This window comes from Pogona vitticeps, chromosome 3 (genome assembly GCF_051106095.1).
Source record: "Pogona vitticeps strain Pit_001003342236 chromosome 3, PviZW2.1, whole genome shotgun sequence".
Taxonomy (NCBI): domain Eukaryota; kingdom Metazoa; phylum Chordata; class Lepidosauria; order Squamata; family Agamidae; genus Pogona; species Pogona vitticeps.
In genome coordinates, this window is record NC_135785.1 from 161,367,132 (window position 1) to 161,384,986 (window position 17,855).

A 17,855-nucleotide genomic window follows, 5' to 3' on the forward strand; every position below is an offset into this window, starting at 1 on the left:
CAGTGAGTTTAGAACTGCATGAGATGGTTGTTATCGGCCTTTACCTTATTTGTTCACTGCTGTTCATCTTGTGTTCCCTTGAACCCCAATCTGTAGCTCTCTTGTAGATTAAACAAAAGCTGATAATACGACAAAAGGATCAAACATGCAAACTAAAGGAGCATGTCAGAGCACAAACACATTGTGTAAATGGAAATATAACACACACGACCTGTAAATACAAATTGATTCCATCAGGTTTACTGTACAGTTCTTTAGTAACAGACAGTTGAAAAGAGAGTTTCACTTGACAGCAAAATAAACTTTAGAGGGAACAAAATGATGACATCTTGTCCTGGAAAACAGCGAGAGGTAATATATCAAGGAGCTAAAATTTTCTTTGGCATGGTCAGGGGGGAGAAAGAATGGCCAAACTATTGTTCTACTGCAGCCAACGCCATGTCAACTTTGCACAGTCTTCTCTTTTAAAAAAAAAATTATAAATGTTGAGTTTTCCCCCCAATATGCCTTCGTATAAATATTTTATTCAATATGTTGCATCTGTGTATACAACAAAATGGTAATAAACACAAACTGTACAATGCAGACAAACTCGTTGCTTATATGTATGTCAGTTTAGTAGTACATACCAACAGGTCTGATACATATAGCCTACTACATGCAGTTCATCATTACCATCCTCTTCCCATGCAACAGATGAGACAAGAGACAAACTTAAAAGCATAACCAAAGGACAGGGAACAGAGAATCCTCTCTATGCTGAAGCGGATCTTCAAAATAAGGTCCTTCTAGACAAGAGAAACCAACACCCATGGCAGCAACCTATGTAAAGGACAAACAGAATGTGTGCATGTGTATATGTGTTCTACTTACAGCACAGATCCATCATTTACAAAAAAATGAAATCAGTCTTAATAGTATATTAACTAATTACCGAGATGGAAATATGAGTATAGACATCAGAAATGTAAGTGCATGTGTGGCAAAGGTGATCAGTTACAGTTTCCCGAACCTGATCTTGTGCCCCCTCCCCCGCCTGCAAAGTTTTGCCATACATGGAAAAATGAAGAAATGCCACTGCAGGATGGGGGTGCCGAACTTTATGCTACAAGTGAATGCAATCTGGATTAAGATGTGGGCCTTTGCTGGCCTTATAAAATTAGTTGCATGAGCTGATATTTTGATGTCTTCTGCCTTTTGAAGTCAGCTGCAAATCCCAAATCTGCCCCTCTTCCCCTTCATAAAACAGTATGAAATTTGGGGAAATAAAAGATACGTTTCACATCTCTTTATTTTGCTTTTCTGTTTCAGAGAATTCCAGTTTTTCTTTTGATTCAGGTTCCACAGTACAGAAACGTAATTGCCTATTTTAAAATTAAAGTAAGCAGGCTCCAGGATCTGGTGGTCTAGATATTGACACAAAACATTCACAGTTTAGAGAATAAAATAAGGAGCATTGACAGAGCTGGGCAGAGAGAGACCTCAGTTTTATTACTGCATATGGTGCCTGTGTGAATAGGTGATACCTTAACATCCAATAAATCCCAAGGGATGGGAAGTTCCTTCCCTCTGCCTCCATCCATGGAAAAATAAAAAGGGCCTTCACAAAATGATCCTCTGAGAAATGTCTTCTCTGGAAGCCGCTAGGCAAAGTGATTTAATTTCCTGAACATGCTGTTTTCATTACTTTAATATGCTTCTCTGGTTATTCTCTCTCCTCCCCCACCCTCATCCCCCAATTTGGGGCATTATTAAATGTTTGAGAACTTCTGTTATGCATCACTTATCTGGCGAAAAGAAACTAACTTTAAATAGTCTTTTGTTTTAAATGGAAATATAAAAAGAAAAATAAATTAAATGGTAAAATTCCTACTTTGTATTTTTTCTAATCAAACAGTAATACATAACCTAGTTGGACGTATGTGAATTATTTACTTATTAAAACAGAAGCTAATATGATGACCTTGTAAGCATGAAGAACTAATTAATCAATCAATCAATCTATAACCAACTAAGCAGGCTGGAAATCTGAAAAGACCATCATGGATGCTAATGTAAACCAAATTTTGACAGCTGCTCTTAAAAATGAAATGAGAAATAAACAAAATATGAACATCTAGCAATCTTGTACATAGTTTTCCAGAACCAAGGTACATTTTGGTCCATATCACCTTCAGCTTTTATTACATTTTCTAATTATCACGTTTTTGATCTTTTCATCTATTGAAGGCTCTTACAGCTTTTGCGTCTCCCCCCCCCCCCCCTTGAAGCCTTTCTCCTTTTGGTTCTAGACTGGCTTCTACCCTACTATCCAGGAAATCTCAACAATGTTTATTTTATTGAACAATCCAATGAGGAAATTCTTGGCCTTGTAATCCTGTTACAATTTTCATAATTTTTATTTAGTACTATGGAAACAATACTGAGATCAAGGCAAGGCACCATAAACCTAGCAATTTGGAGGGTTTAATATCCTAAGAAGCTGAATGTGGTAGTGGGGTACTGATGAAATACTACATAAGAGTATTGAACTCTGCATGCTGAGCTTTTAAAAAAGAAACATAAAGGAACTTTTTAAATATGTCTTCTTTAAAAACTTCCCTCTTGTTTTTAAACGTTGAAAATATTAAAGTATATTTTGTAACTACCCTTTGCATTGGTGCTGCAAAAAAGAACACAACTTCCTTGCCCATGCTTTGCTGAGTACGAGAGTGGCCAAAAATAAGGATGGGATTACGTTCCATTCATTAAAAACAGGAAAAAGAGTCTATAGTTTTGAAATGGACTTAGGTAGCGCAATTCTCATTCATTTTATTTGTTTGTTTGTTTAAACTTTCAAATAATGAGGACTTATAGATGAAAAATGAGCCTTAATTCAGGCCTACAAGGCCTACAGAGTTCTTTGGACCCACTTTCCCAAAAATGTGTGGGTCTTGCTCGCTGGGCAAGGCAAATGTTACCATTACCAGTAAGCCTGTGATATGTATAAAACACACACACACAAAGAAACTTATCAGGGGTTTTTCAAACACAGGCCTCAAGGGACGGTTGACCGGCTGTGTTTGATGCTTTTTCCCTTCTCAATAATGCCAACCTCAGTGTACTCACACTGAATCCTCATTTGTAACTTTTCAGATGATAGTCCTATTCTGTGACCTGTATAATCCCTACTCGGGCTTCTGAAGGCTCCCCTGATTGCTTTTTCAGAACTAAGCCACCAGCAACATTTAAATCTGAGAGAAACACAATCCCTGCAAAGGAGTCACACAGACAGCGGAGCGAGCAGCCTCGTAAAAAAGGGGGAAGAAGAGAAAATCCATAATAGCAGAGGTTTATAGCATCTACCTAGAAATTACTTATTATTTTGTGTGCTACAAAATCGAACTCAAAACACATGGGTTTCCTGGACTCAAAAGGAGGGGGGAATTATGGGTAACTGTCAGCAGGCAGGATATCAAGTGTACTTGTGAAGTATGTCATTCACATGAGGTGTCACAGTCACAGAAAAGATATTAAAAAGGCATTCCATATCTGGTAGGGCATTCCATGGTCTGAGTTCAGCTGGTTATCCGGGTGTCTTCTTTGCAGTGGGAGGAGTTACAGGTTGAGATCTATCCGCTTGCAATAAACTTGCCTGGAAAGAGCAAAGGGCAAGCGTTCGCTTGCCTCCAGCTGATCCACAGACACCAGACCGAGCCAGTCTTGCAAGGATAAAGTGCTCAGCTGTACTTAAGAGAGCTCCACAAGTCACAATACCCGCGAGGATCTGGCTATGTCGTCTTACTCTTGTTAACTGGTTTGCCTCCATTCATTATTGCCGACGCACTTGTGCTTTTACTTGGAGTCACCCCAGCCTTTGGCACTGTTTCTCCAACGTCATGCAATGAGGGTTCCCGATACATGGCAACTGCATGGGAAAAGAAAAGAATACATGAGTAAAAATAGCAGCAAAGCTCATTCAAGCAGATTCTTGAAGGTTCAATATTTGGGCCTCCAGAATTCCTGCGTATTCAGTAACTCAGAGCTGCTGCTGCTGCGGTCCAAGGGAGTTTTAAAAACAACAACAATCATACCTGTGTTAACATTCCAGAAATTTCTTCCTTCCTACATAATTTCTGATACGTATAGTAGATTCTGAATGACTGCAAATCCAAAACCGACTTACTCAGAAATCTAATCACAACCAATGTTTTAGGTCTATTTTTTAAACACTGATTAACAATTGTATTGTCAAGTTATTTGGTTCATCACAACAAACATAAAGATATATCTTCTGTCATCAATAAAAGTCTCTCTGTAAATGGAATCAGCTTATCACAGAAAAAAAATAATGTTTTTTGAGGTCCACTTGCAGTCTGGAGCATTGGAGAAACTGGTTATGTTTGGGACAGGATGAAGTTAAAACCTGCAGCATCCGAAGAAGTAAGGGAAAGGTGGAGTGTGATAAGAAAATTTCAAACACAGATGAACAGTGTATAAAAGCTGAACAGCTGCACCCAAGGCTTCTGTGTCAGATACAGGACAGCAGGAGTAAATTGGTTTATTTGCTATATGAATGTACGTAAAACCTGGAGTCTTATTAGTATGACTCCAAAATCTCTGGATGAGGCCTTTCCAAACCTTGCTCCCAGAGGCCCTTTAATAGAAATGTCTGGGATCAATGACATGTTGAGTCCTCCTGTACTTCAATGCTAATTTGGGTCCCTCATTTGCCAGACTAGATGGCTCTGCCATTGCCAGTGGAATTCCTTGCCTGACCTCTCTCTGTATTGCTGTTCAAGGCCACTTTCTTCCACATTAACTAGTTCTATGAAAACATCCTCTTATGGGATTGGAGATGCTAATTAATACAGTGGTAATACATATCATAGCCTTGGCACTGATTCTGGGATTAAGACCTATTTTATTCAGGTTTTAAAATAGTCAGGGTGCTCCAGGGAGCAGTCATAACCTTACTGGTTCCCATATATGTCCTGCCAAATGACAACCTGACTAAATGTTCAAGTTAAATGACAAGCACCAGGATCATCACCAACTTGATGAGTAGTGATTACAGACTATGATGATTACAGGCTTGTGAATCCTGCTGTCTGTCATATTTTCATTATATGGTTCTCAGCTTAGAAACTTATTCCAAATCTTGGAACTAAAAGTTTAACTTCAATGTCAGCTTAGATATTTTTTCCCTTTAAATGTGCTTTTCTATTGCCAGAATTGTGTTTGTTTCTCTGTTGCTAGGACTGACTGTTGTGCTCCTATACATTTAAATAAATTAAAATAAAACCTAAATTAAATGAAATTCAGTAAAATGAGTACTTTAATATTGTTATTAAGTTTTGGGCTTCTTAAAAGATGTTGATTCCATTGTTCATGCAATAACTATCTGGAAAAATCAATTAAAACGTTTTTTTAAAAAAGCAGTATGATTTTTAAAAATAAAATAAAACGCACAATAGGAAGAAAGAACATAGCTGTGTGAATCCGTGTGATGCAGTGGACACAACGTTTCTTTTGAACTGCTTAAAGCTGGAATCCAAACCTTGGCTGAGCTATGATGCCCATCATGTGGCCTTTGAGAAGATCTTATACCCCTGCTGATCTAGAACACGGAGGGTGTGCAACTGTCATAGAAACACTCTTTTGTAACTTGGCAAGAGTACATGATATGTTTATGAGCTGATTTTCCAAATGAAAAGAGGTATGCCAAGAAGGCAGAAGTTGTCGAGTCAGAGATCAAGGTCAAGGCACTCTCAATTTCCAGGCTGAGAGAGTATCATGGGATAAAAAGCTTGGGCAAGGCTTTTGACTAACAAGCAGAGTGCCTTTCTAGATTGAGACCTTACTGGAAGCACAGGCTTCTTCTTGAAACTCCTCTTGGAAAAATATCTACACCTCAGAGGAGCCCACAGAGCTCAGCTTTATAAGCGTCCATCCTGAGCAGGGAAGGGTACTAGAAGCAATGTCTACCACAGTCTTATCAGCCCTTTCCTTTACACTCTGCCTTAATTGAGCCTCACTCCAATTCGCCCTTGCATGGCATGCTTTTTTGTTGTTGATAATTTCATGTTTGAAACCTAAACTGCTCTGGATTCTGCTTCTACTGTATATCATCCTTGCCTGCCTCACCTGTCCTCTGGAAGGATACTGCTGGCTGGAACTAGGATTGGCTGCGACCCTGTCCAGCGAGTGCCCTTTTCTAGCTGGTCACCTTTGCTTAAACCCTGTCAGCTGAGACAAGAACCCTGGAGTCTACTTGGCTTTGAATAGAGTGGAGCCCCTGGACACACTTAGCTCTTTGGATTCTAGCGAAAGAAGTCGCAGGCTTTCCCATCACCTCCTCTCTGATCCCAGGACTGAATCTGGAGCATTCTGCATGCAACACATGCACTTTACTACAGATCTACTGTGCTTTCACATGTGATCAACCTCAGAGCTACTGTCCTATAGGAGGAAAGCTTATAAATCATATCGTACATACATCATACTGGGCATGAACCTTCGTCACCTGGGACACCCTCAGAGGGGCCTGCAGAGAGCTCACAAGGCATGTGTTTCTCTGCTTTTCACTCAGTGCCTAAGGCAATCTGAGAAATGTGAATCTGTGCAAGCTACTCACATTCCTCTGTACACGACCCCCAGCTACTGGATTTCAAGCGACTTGGCAGGACAGAGCACTGAATAGGTATATGGGGACAACATGCTCTGATCTATCTCCCCTTGAGTTGCCCACTGTGCTTGCAAAATGACTGCCTTGTGCATGGAGAAGAAAACCAGGGCACAGCAGAGCTGTGTGTCTCTACAGGTGAGGCCTGTGCCCACATAAGCAATGAGGCTCTCAAAAGAATGCTTCGTTTTTCCAATTTTATTTTTCAATCTTAAAAGGAAACTGCTGCTGAAGGACTTGGAATTCATTGTGTAGTTACTATGTGTGAGAGAAATATTAAAGGTCATCCTCACAGTGGCTTACACAGAAGCATTAACAGTAAAACTTTCTGAATTCTAAAGGAAATCAACCCTGAGTGCTCACTGGAGGGACAGATCCTGAAGCTGAGGCTCCAATACTTTGGCCATCTCATGAGAAGAGAAGACTCCCTGGAAAGACCCTAATGTTGGGAAAGTGTGAAGGCACGAGGAGAAGGGGACGACAGAGGATGAGATGGCTGGACAGTGTCGTCGAAGCTACCAACATCAATCTGACCCAACTCTGGGACGCAGTGGAAGACATGAGGGTCTGGCTTCACCAAACTAAAGGTTACCTTCCAATGGCTTCGGTAGAAAATGAGCTGCTGGTTTTGTTTTCTTCACTCTGTTCCCTTTCATGACTTGCCCTTCTTTATTGAGCCCCAAGAACCAGGCCCGACCCGACTCCTGTTGTCTGTAGAGCATTGATGAGTAGATTACATAATAATTTTCAAAAACAGACTCCTTAAATTTGCATTCTGGTGTAAAAAGTTCCTGCAAGGAAAACAGAAAATGTCAGACAATGTATCTCAACAAGGGGTCTTCTGCCCTTCTGTTTTTTTTTAACTTAACCTCCAGTTCCCAAAAGACCTCATTGGCACCCAAGAGTTACAGCCTCTAAAGAGTTCAGTTCTGTTTCCAGTGTGACATTGGGATGCACCGGCCAATTCTGTTCACGGACCTGCTACATCAGTTAAATGTGATGAAAGGCAGTACAAGAGCACAAAGTGAAGAAGATAAGGTGGAATCAATATATACTGTTAAGGAACTATCCAGAGTACTGGGCATAATTAGGTACATGGAGGAAGAGGAGATTATTTGAACTACATCAACTACAAAAATCTAGCAAAGAACAATTTTTCTTGCTTAATAAACATTCCCTGTCATTGCTCAAAGGATTGATGGTGCATGCACGCAAGTGCACACAAAGCCAATGTGTGTATGTAAGATTGTGTGTGCATAGGCAATGTTTTGCACCTTTTCTTCATACCAGTTTTCATATCTTAACTCTCAAAGACTATTTTAATAAATCAATTGCATGGAAAATGTTTGTTACATTCCATACAATTAATTTATGAAAATAGTCACCAGAGATGAAAGATGAAAGAGGTACAGAGATGGGATAAATTAGGTTTTTTTGGACTATAGTTCCCAACTTTACACAGCCAACATGCCACTGTTGAGAGGCTATTGGCTATGTTACCTGTGGAACTGTAGGAATTATAGTCCACAATCCAAAACTGCCACTACTCTGAAAAAGCTATATAACAAAGGTGCATAATGCTGGTTATATGCGCATGCACAAACAAATATAGACAAGTCTGTGCACTTGTGCATATGTGCACATGTGCATACACATTTATCCATCCATCCAGTTAGCAACTTACACAACTCCTTTGAAAAGGTAGAATAAACTTAGGCAAACAATTCCTGTTGCTTAAAAGACCTTCTCTCAGCCATGATTCATTGCCATTCAGTAATATCTGGGTGCTAAGCAACCAGCTAACAAGAAATGTATCTGATGCAAAGCAAATACCTTTGTCAACCTGTCAGCACTAGCATCGGAAACTAAAATTCTCCAGAATATTACTGTTCAGTGGTCATTATATGGAAATAAAGTATTTTAAAATCGTATTTGCTTTCCCTGAATGACTGAATGATCAGTTGTATTTTGAAAGAAATGGAAGAGCTCTGTATACTCTAAATCCTACAGTTCTTTAAAACTGTACATGAACAAAACAACTTATCATTTCAGATTTTAATACGGCAATGCTGTGGCTCTTGACAAGGCATTCCTTGGGCCATAGGATGTTCTGGATCTCCCCAGAGAGGAGGAAATCTAATCTCATCAATCATCTCTCAGACTCTCTTGACACTCTGCAGCCTTTGTCTCTTCAGTACTGATTGAGGAAGATGGGAATGGACATCCTTCTAGAGCAGTGGTACCCGACCTTGGGTCCCCAGGTGTTCTTGGACTACAACTCCCAGAAAGCCTGGCCAGTACAAGTAGTGGTGAAGGCTTCTTGGAGTTTTAGTCCAAAGACATCTGGACATCCAAGGCTGGGAACCACTGTCACAAGAAGATTAGGATGGACCAACAGGATCTGTAGTCTTCCCATTTTACTTTCACATTCCTAGCAATAAGGGAGAGGTGCACTAGCTGAGGAGCAACCAATGAAAGGAAAATCATTCAAAATTGTTCAAAAGTTTTTGGAAAATCTTCCCTTCCTTTTTGCCAAATCCTACCACTACCAGTACTACCACCACACATACATTGGTAACATTACTCTGCCCATTACTGAAGAATAATACTGTACGTGAGAAACGGCAACATATGTTTGCTATGCCTTACTAGTCATTTCTACCAGGCTACTGAGATGACCATTACAGTATATAAATAAATAGCCAGAAAATACGTGCAATCTGCACTAATTTGAATACAATGCAGTCATAATTAAACATTCTGTTTAATCTTTATTCCAGGGGGTGCGGTTTGTGCATTTTCTAAAATTTTGCTAAGTGAGGTCAAAGGGGTCCTAGCTTCAGCTAGACCAGTGGTTCTTAACCTTTGTTACTCGGATGCTTTTGAACTGCAACTCCCAGAAACCCCAGTCAGGACAGCTGGTGGTGAAGGCTTCTGGGAGTTGCAGTCCAAAACTCCTGAGTAACCCAAGGTTAAGAACCAGTGAGCTAGACTGTCACACTCACATATGTACACACAGAAACAGGCAGAGAGAGATAGACAGGTTTTGGATCCAAACTAGTTAGTTGTGCTTTAATTAGTCACAACTAACTTCTCCCATTGGCCTTGCTGAAAATAAATCATGACTGGTTTTGGGGGAACTTCGCTGGACTATAGCGGCAGAGAAACATATATGGACTGACCTGTGGAATTCCATCACAAAATTTCTAATTATCCTTTAATCCCGGTGTTCTGGGGGCAGGCAAACTCTTGTTTTTATTACTTCCGCAGCTACAGCAGATTGTACTGTCAGTCCTTTATTTTCTACTCCTATGATCCAGCTCCTCTGTATGTACAGAGGCTCTGCAAAGAGAGGATGGCCTTCTGACCTTTGTCCTTGGCAGGGATAGGCTGCTAGATATGCCCAAGGTCAGAATGCACCAACTCTGCCCTTGGACAACTAAGAGAACACAAAAGAAGGGCAGGAGAAGATGGGGGCAGTGGGCCCTAGTGGCATCTACCTGCCCTTTTTGTCACCAGGCATGCGGGATAGTCTCCAAGCATAAGTAATTATGTCCTATAAAGATTGTCTATGGTACTTCACAGAATCCATAACCAATAGAGATTTGTTCTTGAACATACACGATATTTGGCTCATGATCAGCTGTGTTTGTACATAATAATGTTTAATGGCTTGTAAATAATATTTTAAAATTACCGAGGTGATGGATGTTAGGACCACGTTTTGCTCTGCACAAATACTTATACATTCTGCATTCCAGCCTTCGTCCTTGCTTAACCCGGCTCAGCTTTCCTCGGGGTATCAATCATGTAGCCTCCTCCTGCTTTTACTGTTCTTGGGAATCCCCCAGCGAAGCAGAATAGGGAATCCATGACATTTTAGCTGACTTGTGTACTTTGACTAAAGCGATACATTTTCAAAGCCCAGTTAGTTGGCAGGTGAAAATCCAGAGAATCCTGCACTTTTGCAAAACTCAGCTGAAAAAAATGATGGACTGACAAAATATTGAATGCTCTGAGGTATACTGCACGCTACATTTCACTTCCTCCTGGAACTGCTGCTGGTACTCCGACTAATTTCTCCTAGCTGCAGCCTAAATTAGTTGAAAGTCGCCCAATTTTAACAGATTCAAAGGAACTCATATCCCCGTAGGTGGGTTAGCAATTCTATAATTTTCCCTATGGGTTTCTCTTTATGTCCTTTTCTTTCTGGTTCATTTTATGCCTCCCCACCCCCGACTGTTTTTTTCTTTTTTTGGAGGGGGTGCCTGTCTTTTGAGGGACATGTGAATGCTTTAAAAAGATAGGTCTATGCACACAGGGTCTGAAGATGCCTGCCTTGAGCCCATGAGACATTATGAGACATAAATCAGAATAAATGAACAATTCCGCACGTACATTTTTTAAAAAATGTGACACTACTCCTGAGTAGCCCAGAATATTTCCATGTAAAATGATGCAAAGGTTGTGCAGCCCTTAGTTCATATGGAATATGGCCATCCCTATTAATAGGTGTTGAACTCAAGTAACTGCTTCTCTGGGCAGTAGGTTTTGGGATATCATAACAAGGCAGCAACTTGCTCCTTACTATTTTTTTTTTAAATCAAGGATGGGGAGAAATGCTAATAGGATTTTCTGTCACGTAACACTGTAACTTATCTAACTTATGGTTAATCATCATCTTAGAACTGCAGAGCTGCAAGGGACTCTATAGATCATCGAGTCAAGCACTTGTCAAGGAGGCACAGCGGGGAATCGAACTTCCAACCGCAGCCAGATGCCTAAACCACTAAGCTGTCCAGCAGCTCCTCTCTGACCCTTGATTTGTGTGGGTGGAGGTCACCATCTGCTGTGCTGCCATTTTTAGACAAGCATTTTGTTAAAGGAAAAATAAACAGATTGGTATTAATATCACTTCCAATGCAGAGGAAATACATTTGCCCACAGTTTGTTCCACATGCTATTGGTAGGAAAATGTGCCTGTTTGTCTAGTCATTAACACCTGCAGCACCCTCAAAACTCAAAAAGTGTGCTATGCCTGTGTGAGTGCTGGCTGCAGCATTATGTAGGTTAACTGATTATTAATTAAAGAACATTACAGTACTAGCTAACTACGGACTCGGTCATCCTGGCAATAGGAACCACTGTTGAATCAGGTTTTCTTATATGAAATTGTCTACAACAATCTCGACTACATGATGCATGCAGAAGCACAGGTTTTTGTGCCCAAGAATTGTGTTGTTTTTAAAACCGGAATCATCTAGTGATTCACTGCTTCCTCTTCTTTCTAGTCCTTCAGCCTGCAAGTTAGTCCTACTGTCAAACAACCATTCAGCTAGTGAATGGTTACTTGACTGGAGATGTACACTGTCCTGCCCCCATTGATAAATAACAGTGGGTTCCCCACTGCAAGAGGACAAACCTGCATTGGAAGAAGCTCATCTGTAGCTTCAAAAGTAAAGTCAGAACAAAATATAAGATGTATGTTCTAGCATTGAAGAAAAAGAGAAAGTTGGTTTACATTTTAACATTGTCATCCTAGAGCTCTCTGGACTGAGGGACTGCTTAATAAATACAAGGAGAATACATCCTATTCAAGATTTGTGTGAGAGTAGAGCCCATGCAAGTATGAACAGAACTTCACCTTGAGATACACTCAGGGTTGCTTCTTGGTAAGCTAACATAGAATCCTGGGTTATAAAGAAGAATACTGGTAAGCAAAAATATTTCTAGTGAAGCATGACCAGGATAATGAGGGTACTAAAAACCAAGTCCTAAGAGGAATAGTTGGAACAGTTTCTATAGCCAGGAAAACAGAAAATTAAAGGGAGATATTACACCTGTCCTCAAATTCTGGTTTTCACACAGAACGTGTGTTCTCCCTGCTTCTAGAGGATAAGTCTGGATGCACTGTATTTTTCCATGTATAAGATGCCCCCATGTATAAGATGCCCCCCCCACTTTTCTAATCCAAAATTAAGAAATCTAAGTGGGGCTTAGCAAGTGTAGGGGAAAAGGGATAAAAGCCCTGCAGAATCGCTTTGATCCCTGCTTTCCCCTACACTTGTTTTTGTTCTATCCTCAGCTTACTTCTGTGTATAAGACGACCCTCAATTTTTAGTCTAAAGATTTTAAACAAAAAGTATAGTCTTATACACGGAAAAATACAGTAAATGGAAAAGAAGCTGATTTTGGCTAAACATTACGAGACGTTTCAACAGTGGAAGAGAAAGTCTAGGGTAGTGGGTTGTCTTCTACTGAAGACCTTTAAGTAGAGTGATTCACCTGCTATCAATCAGGAATGCTACTGTTAAAAGAATTCAGCCTGGAGCTGGGATTGGTTGGGATTGGATGATCTTCAAGGTCAAAATCTTTTGATTCTGTTTCCTTACTGCTAGTATTTTTCGCCTCTCTCTTCTCAATTCATTTGCAAAGGCCCTTATGATAAATTGAGCAGCATGAACTCTAAAGCAGGGATTTCATCTTCTCATCCTGTCAACAATAACAGAGAAGTGTGAATGATAAGGAAATCCTATCTACCCACACATTGTCTGTCTCTTGCCTAGCACTTAGCAGACTCACAGCATTTCAGAAAAACACCCACAGTCTGCTTACTTCACACACTCATAGAAAGGTCTCCAAGTTCTCAGTTTAGACCTCTGCTGAATACAAGGTGATTCACTTCTCTCTTTCATGATCAGCATACATTAAGTTGAAGCAATATACTACGGATTTCTTGTCACTCTGATCTTCTTATGCAGTATTAGATCTTTGTGGGTTGGGGGCTGCTATCTTTTAAGTTTGATTATCCACACCCACACACCACAAACTATTATTAAAGCTATTTCCAGACATTGCAGTGTGTTTCTGTAAATCATTTCAATTTAACCCAATCCATTTATCACAATAATAATCTGGTCCAAATGTACTGTGGTCCTAATGACATTAAAAGTCCCAAACTGCTTGAGGAACATTTCTCCAGATACAGTGCATGTCTGCTGGAGTACTGAAATCAGCTGGGAAGGCTCCCTTCTGTGTCTCACCAAGAGAAGCAATGCATCATTTGGACAGGCAGGAGAAGGCCTTTTCTCCTGGGGTGACCCCAATCATGGAATGGTCTCTCCTTTGAGGCCAAGCAGACACCAACATTGGCCTCATTTCAGTGCCAAGTTAAAACATGCCTCTTCATCAAAGAATTGGGATCCAGGGGTTATTGTGAAGTTCTGCTATAGTGTATATGATCACAAATGGTTCTAAATGTTTTCTATTATCGTAAATTGCTTTAAATTGTCTAATAATATTTATTTTATTCTATTTGAACTGGCATGCTATCTGTACTCAATCCCAAGATCTTTCAATATAGTGTGAGATGTAAAGATCTAAAAAAAATATATGAGTTTTTGCTGAATCCATGGCACCTGAGAGGGTTTAACAATGGGCAAAATCTTGCTGGGTAACTCTGTGCGGGCATAATCCAGACTAGGCATGAGGAAATTTTAATTTAAACTCATTGAAAGTTTCCTACCCACCCACCTAACCTGAACTTTCAGGTTCTGAGACTCCCTTTTGCCCTTTAGAAACCCTATGGAGTCTCTAAACCAGGAGCAGATAGAAAACTTTCCATGAGTTTAACTCAAATGTTTCCAGCATCTTATACGGTTTGCGACAGCGCAGTTACACCAACAGGATTTTCCCCAACGAGTGCTTGCTCAAAAAACCCCAGATGCTCAAGTCCGTCTATATCTGTCATTGCATGCTCCACATTCATCATCAATTGTTGTCCTATGGAATATCTGGAATTTTCATTTCAAATGAGCAAAACATTAAAAAAGTGTGAAGCCATTTCCCAGGCATTATAACTCCCTTATCTCAGACCTATCCTTCTGAAACTTTCAAGTTTCTTAGGACACTCACATGATGTTTTCAATTCCCATCACACACATTAATTCTCTAACTCTTTCTCTGGGACATTCCATGTAACTTGTGTCTCTTCTATGTTGCATGCAATTATCACCACATTTATCCAAAAGGATATGCGTGTTCATCTCTTTCTTTGTTGTTGTTTTTTTAAAGCCTAAAATTGTAAATGCTACGGATACACAGGTATACGCTTGTTCTTATTGGGAGGGGCAACTATCCCTGCAAGTTTCCCACCAAAATAATTTAAAAACAAATTTCTGTCACAGATTGTAGTTGTTGGTTATTTTTTCTCTCTCTCTGTTTTGAATAAAAAATAAAAGTTCAAATTTTAAAAAGCCAGTGTTTCAAATACAAACGTTTAAACTAGTAGGACTGGATACAGTATAGTACCTCAGAAGGAGTCTAAACATTTTATTCAATTCCAACAAAAAAAATATATAATTGTTCATTGATTTCTGACTGTAGTCAATTGGGAGTACAAAGGTTTGCATTTCTGAATTAAAATGTGGATTTGGATCTGAGTCATCTTGGCCTCCAGATTGTTCTGAGCCTATTAGCTTCATGAAAAATAATTTGATAAACAGGGATTGTAATTTAATATGCACTACCATCAATTAACAATACACTAATTCCTATTTATGTAATTATTTAACAAAACATAGCAAGTTGCACATTGTAATTATTTTATTAACAGTTAAGCTATCTATATCCATGGATATGTACAACTGGTCTCTGCTGCACAGAACTCACTTTTTATATACCGGGGGGGGGGGGGGGACAGAATTACCATATGTAGGAAATTATTCCTATTCCCCAGCTTCTTATAAATAAGGTTCAGGTGTTCCATAAAGGTATTGGGGAAATTAACAGAACCTCCATAGGTTCTTAAGAACAAGGCAAATCTCTTGATACAAACACGGTTTAAATATATTAAAAGCCCTGATCTTAATAAGCTGGCTACAGATTAGTTAAATCAGAATGCTTGGATCTGATCCGATTTGTAGGCTGGTTCACATTTTGGTTAAACTGAAATATTTTGATATAAGCTGATTTAGTTTCATTCAAATCAACAGGATGAAATCAGATTAAATCCTAGCAATTTAGCTTAACTAGACAAGGATAAAGTTGTTACTGGCATTACTGTCAAATGGAACAAAATGAGTGTAATTCCAACCATTGGTTTATGAAGTGGTCTGCCCTTGACCTTAATATCCTATAGATTGGCTTAGGCAGGAATCAAAACAATGGTGTCTGGGGAGAGGACTCTTCTGCAAACAACAAACTCGAGAACTACTCTGGGCATTGCAACATGTTGGAAGAGCAAGCATATAACTGATTTGTGGCCCAAGTATAACATCTCCATTGGGGGTTCACTCAGCCAGTTTGGTGGACTGAGACAGAACAGCAAAAGCCACTCCTGGCCCAACCAGACAGTCAAGTTATTTTTGACATGCACCAGAAAAACCCACATGCACTTCTCATTTTTCACAAATTAAATAACTCACAATTGAATGCCCCTTCATGACACCGAGACTGTGCCACCTGAAATGACCACCGTATTACACCTAATATGAGGCCCAATCCTGAGTCCAGTTCTCCTGCAAGGAGAGGTAACTGCTCTAGATGCTGCTTGGAGTTTCTATTTTGTCTGCTACACAAGTGTCACAATCTGAAGAATGACTGCCTTATACTGCCTTTCCTCACTCCCTCACACTCACTAATTTCTGAAAACACTATCACTTTAAAGCAGATGGATTTAGGATCAGATACCTGAGGGCTCAGCTTGCAACATTTAGTATGAAGTAAGTATGGTTGGCTGAATAGCTCAGTGGTAGATGTCTGGCTGTAGAGCCAGAGTTTGGGAGTCTGATTCCCCACTGTGCCTCATGCAAGGAGAACCAGCCTGTGTGGCCTTGGGCAAGCTGCAGGATGCCCCCATAAGAAGAGAATGGTAAATTCATGTATTCTTTACCTGGAAACACCTGGAAAGGGTTGCCACGTCAAAATTGACTTGACAGCACACAATTATTAAGAAAAATAAACACAGGAAAGTCCGTGGCTCAAATGATACAGCATACGCTTTCATATGAAGAAGGTCACAAGTCCAGTCTGAGCATCCCCAGTTAAAGGACCTCAGAGGCTACTTGTGGCATTTATGGCATGAACATAATTAGCATGCAGTTTACATTTCTAATCTATTGGAAGTAACAGAGCTTTCTTTCCTGGAAGTACTAGCTTCAGGCAAGATGATTCCTTCCCACCCAGCCCCATCAAGACCATGGTGCTCTGCAGGCCCAGTTCTACTGTACCCCCAAACCCTGAGCTGGCATTAGACTTTCAAAACATGTACATTAATTGTGTCCTGGCACTTTAGGGCCCTCAAGTAACAAACCTAAGAAAGGTACTTTGAAATCTGCTGAATAGACAATACTGGGCTAGAAAGTTTGATAGTTTGACCCTGTAAAGTGTTTTCTGGGTTCACACAATAATTCCACATGAACCCCAAAAGAATGCAAAAGGACTTAACAATGCAAACAACAATAAAACAACACCATTGTTCTGAGCAAAGATACTCTTTGGCAAGGAACGAATTCAATGTATTTACCAAAAAGGAAGCCACAATGCAAGGTGTTTGCTAATAGACCAAAACTCACATGGAGGCAAGTAGCATTCAACTGACTACATTTTTCTCTTGGTGAAGAACGACTGCAATTGAAACACACTAGGATAATTTTACATTACTGTTCTTGGAATACATATTTGTGTACATTTCGGGGTTGTTGTTTTTTCTGTTCATGCATTCTGTTGTTTTTTTCTGTTCATGCATTCATGCTATCTTTCTTTTATTTGTGTGCGTCCATTTTAGGGATGGAACAAATAGTACTCTGGTAGACAAATGGTGAGTTAAATAATCCAATCCAATCTTTCACTGAGGTACAAGGATTCCAGTGTCCACTCCTAAACACAACAGTCACTCAGTACCTCATTCATATAAGCTGGCATGGCCCAAGAACGCAATGCAAGAAAAAATTTCAAAACTCCACATGATTAATCAATTCTATCTGAGAACAAAGAACACTTTCCCCCTCACTCAGAGTTTCTGTAATTTACCATGAATTGCATTTACTGCCCTTCCCCTTTGAGAAGTAAAGGATACACACGCACACCACACAGAAGGGCTGTCTGATTGTTAAAAAGAATGCACGCAGCCTATCTAGTATCCTAAACAAAATAACAATTGCACCACTTTGGTACAATTCATGCAATTTGC

General features: G+C 39.9%; 1 protein-coding gene across 4 annotated transcripts in view; it reads right to left on the reverse strand.

Annotated features, from left to right (window-relative positions):
- Positions 1-218: 218 nt before the first annotated feature.
- The window catches only part of FGF14 (fibroblast growth factor 14), a 386,515-nt gene continuing 368,878 nt past the window's right edge, over positions 219-17,855 (reverse strand). For all 4 annotated transcript variants that reach the window (XM_020795565.3, XM_078391413.1, XM_020795566.3 and 1 more), the window contains 2 exons: positions 7,257-7,455; positions 219-3,907 (listed from right to left, as the gene is read on the reverse strand). In XM_020795565.3, the coding sequence (XP_020651224.1) occupies positions 3,771-3,907; positions 7,257-7,455 (336 nt within the window). In that variant the 3' untranslated portion in view covers positions 219-3,770. The remainder of the gene's footprint in view (positions 3,908-7,256; positions 7,456-17,855) is intronic.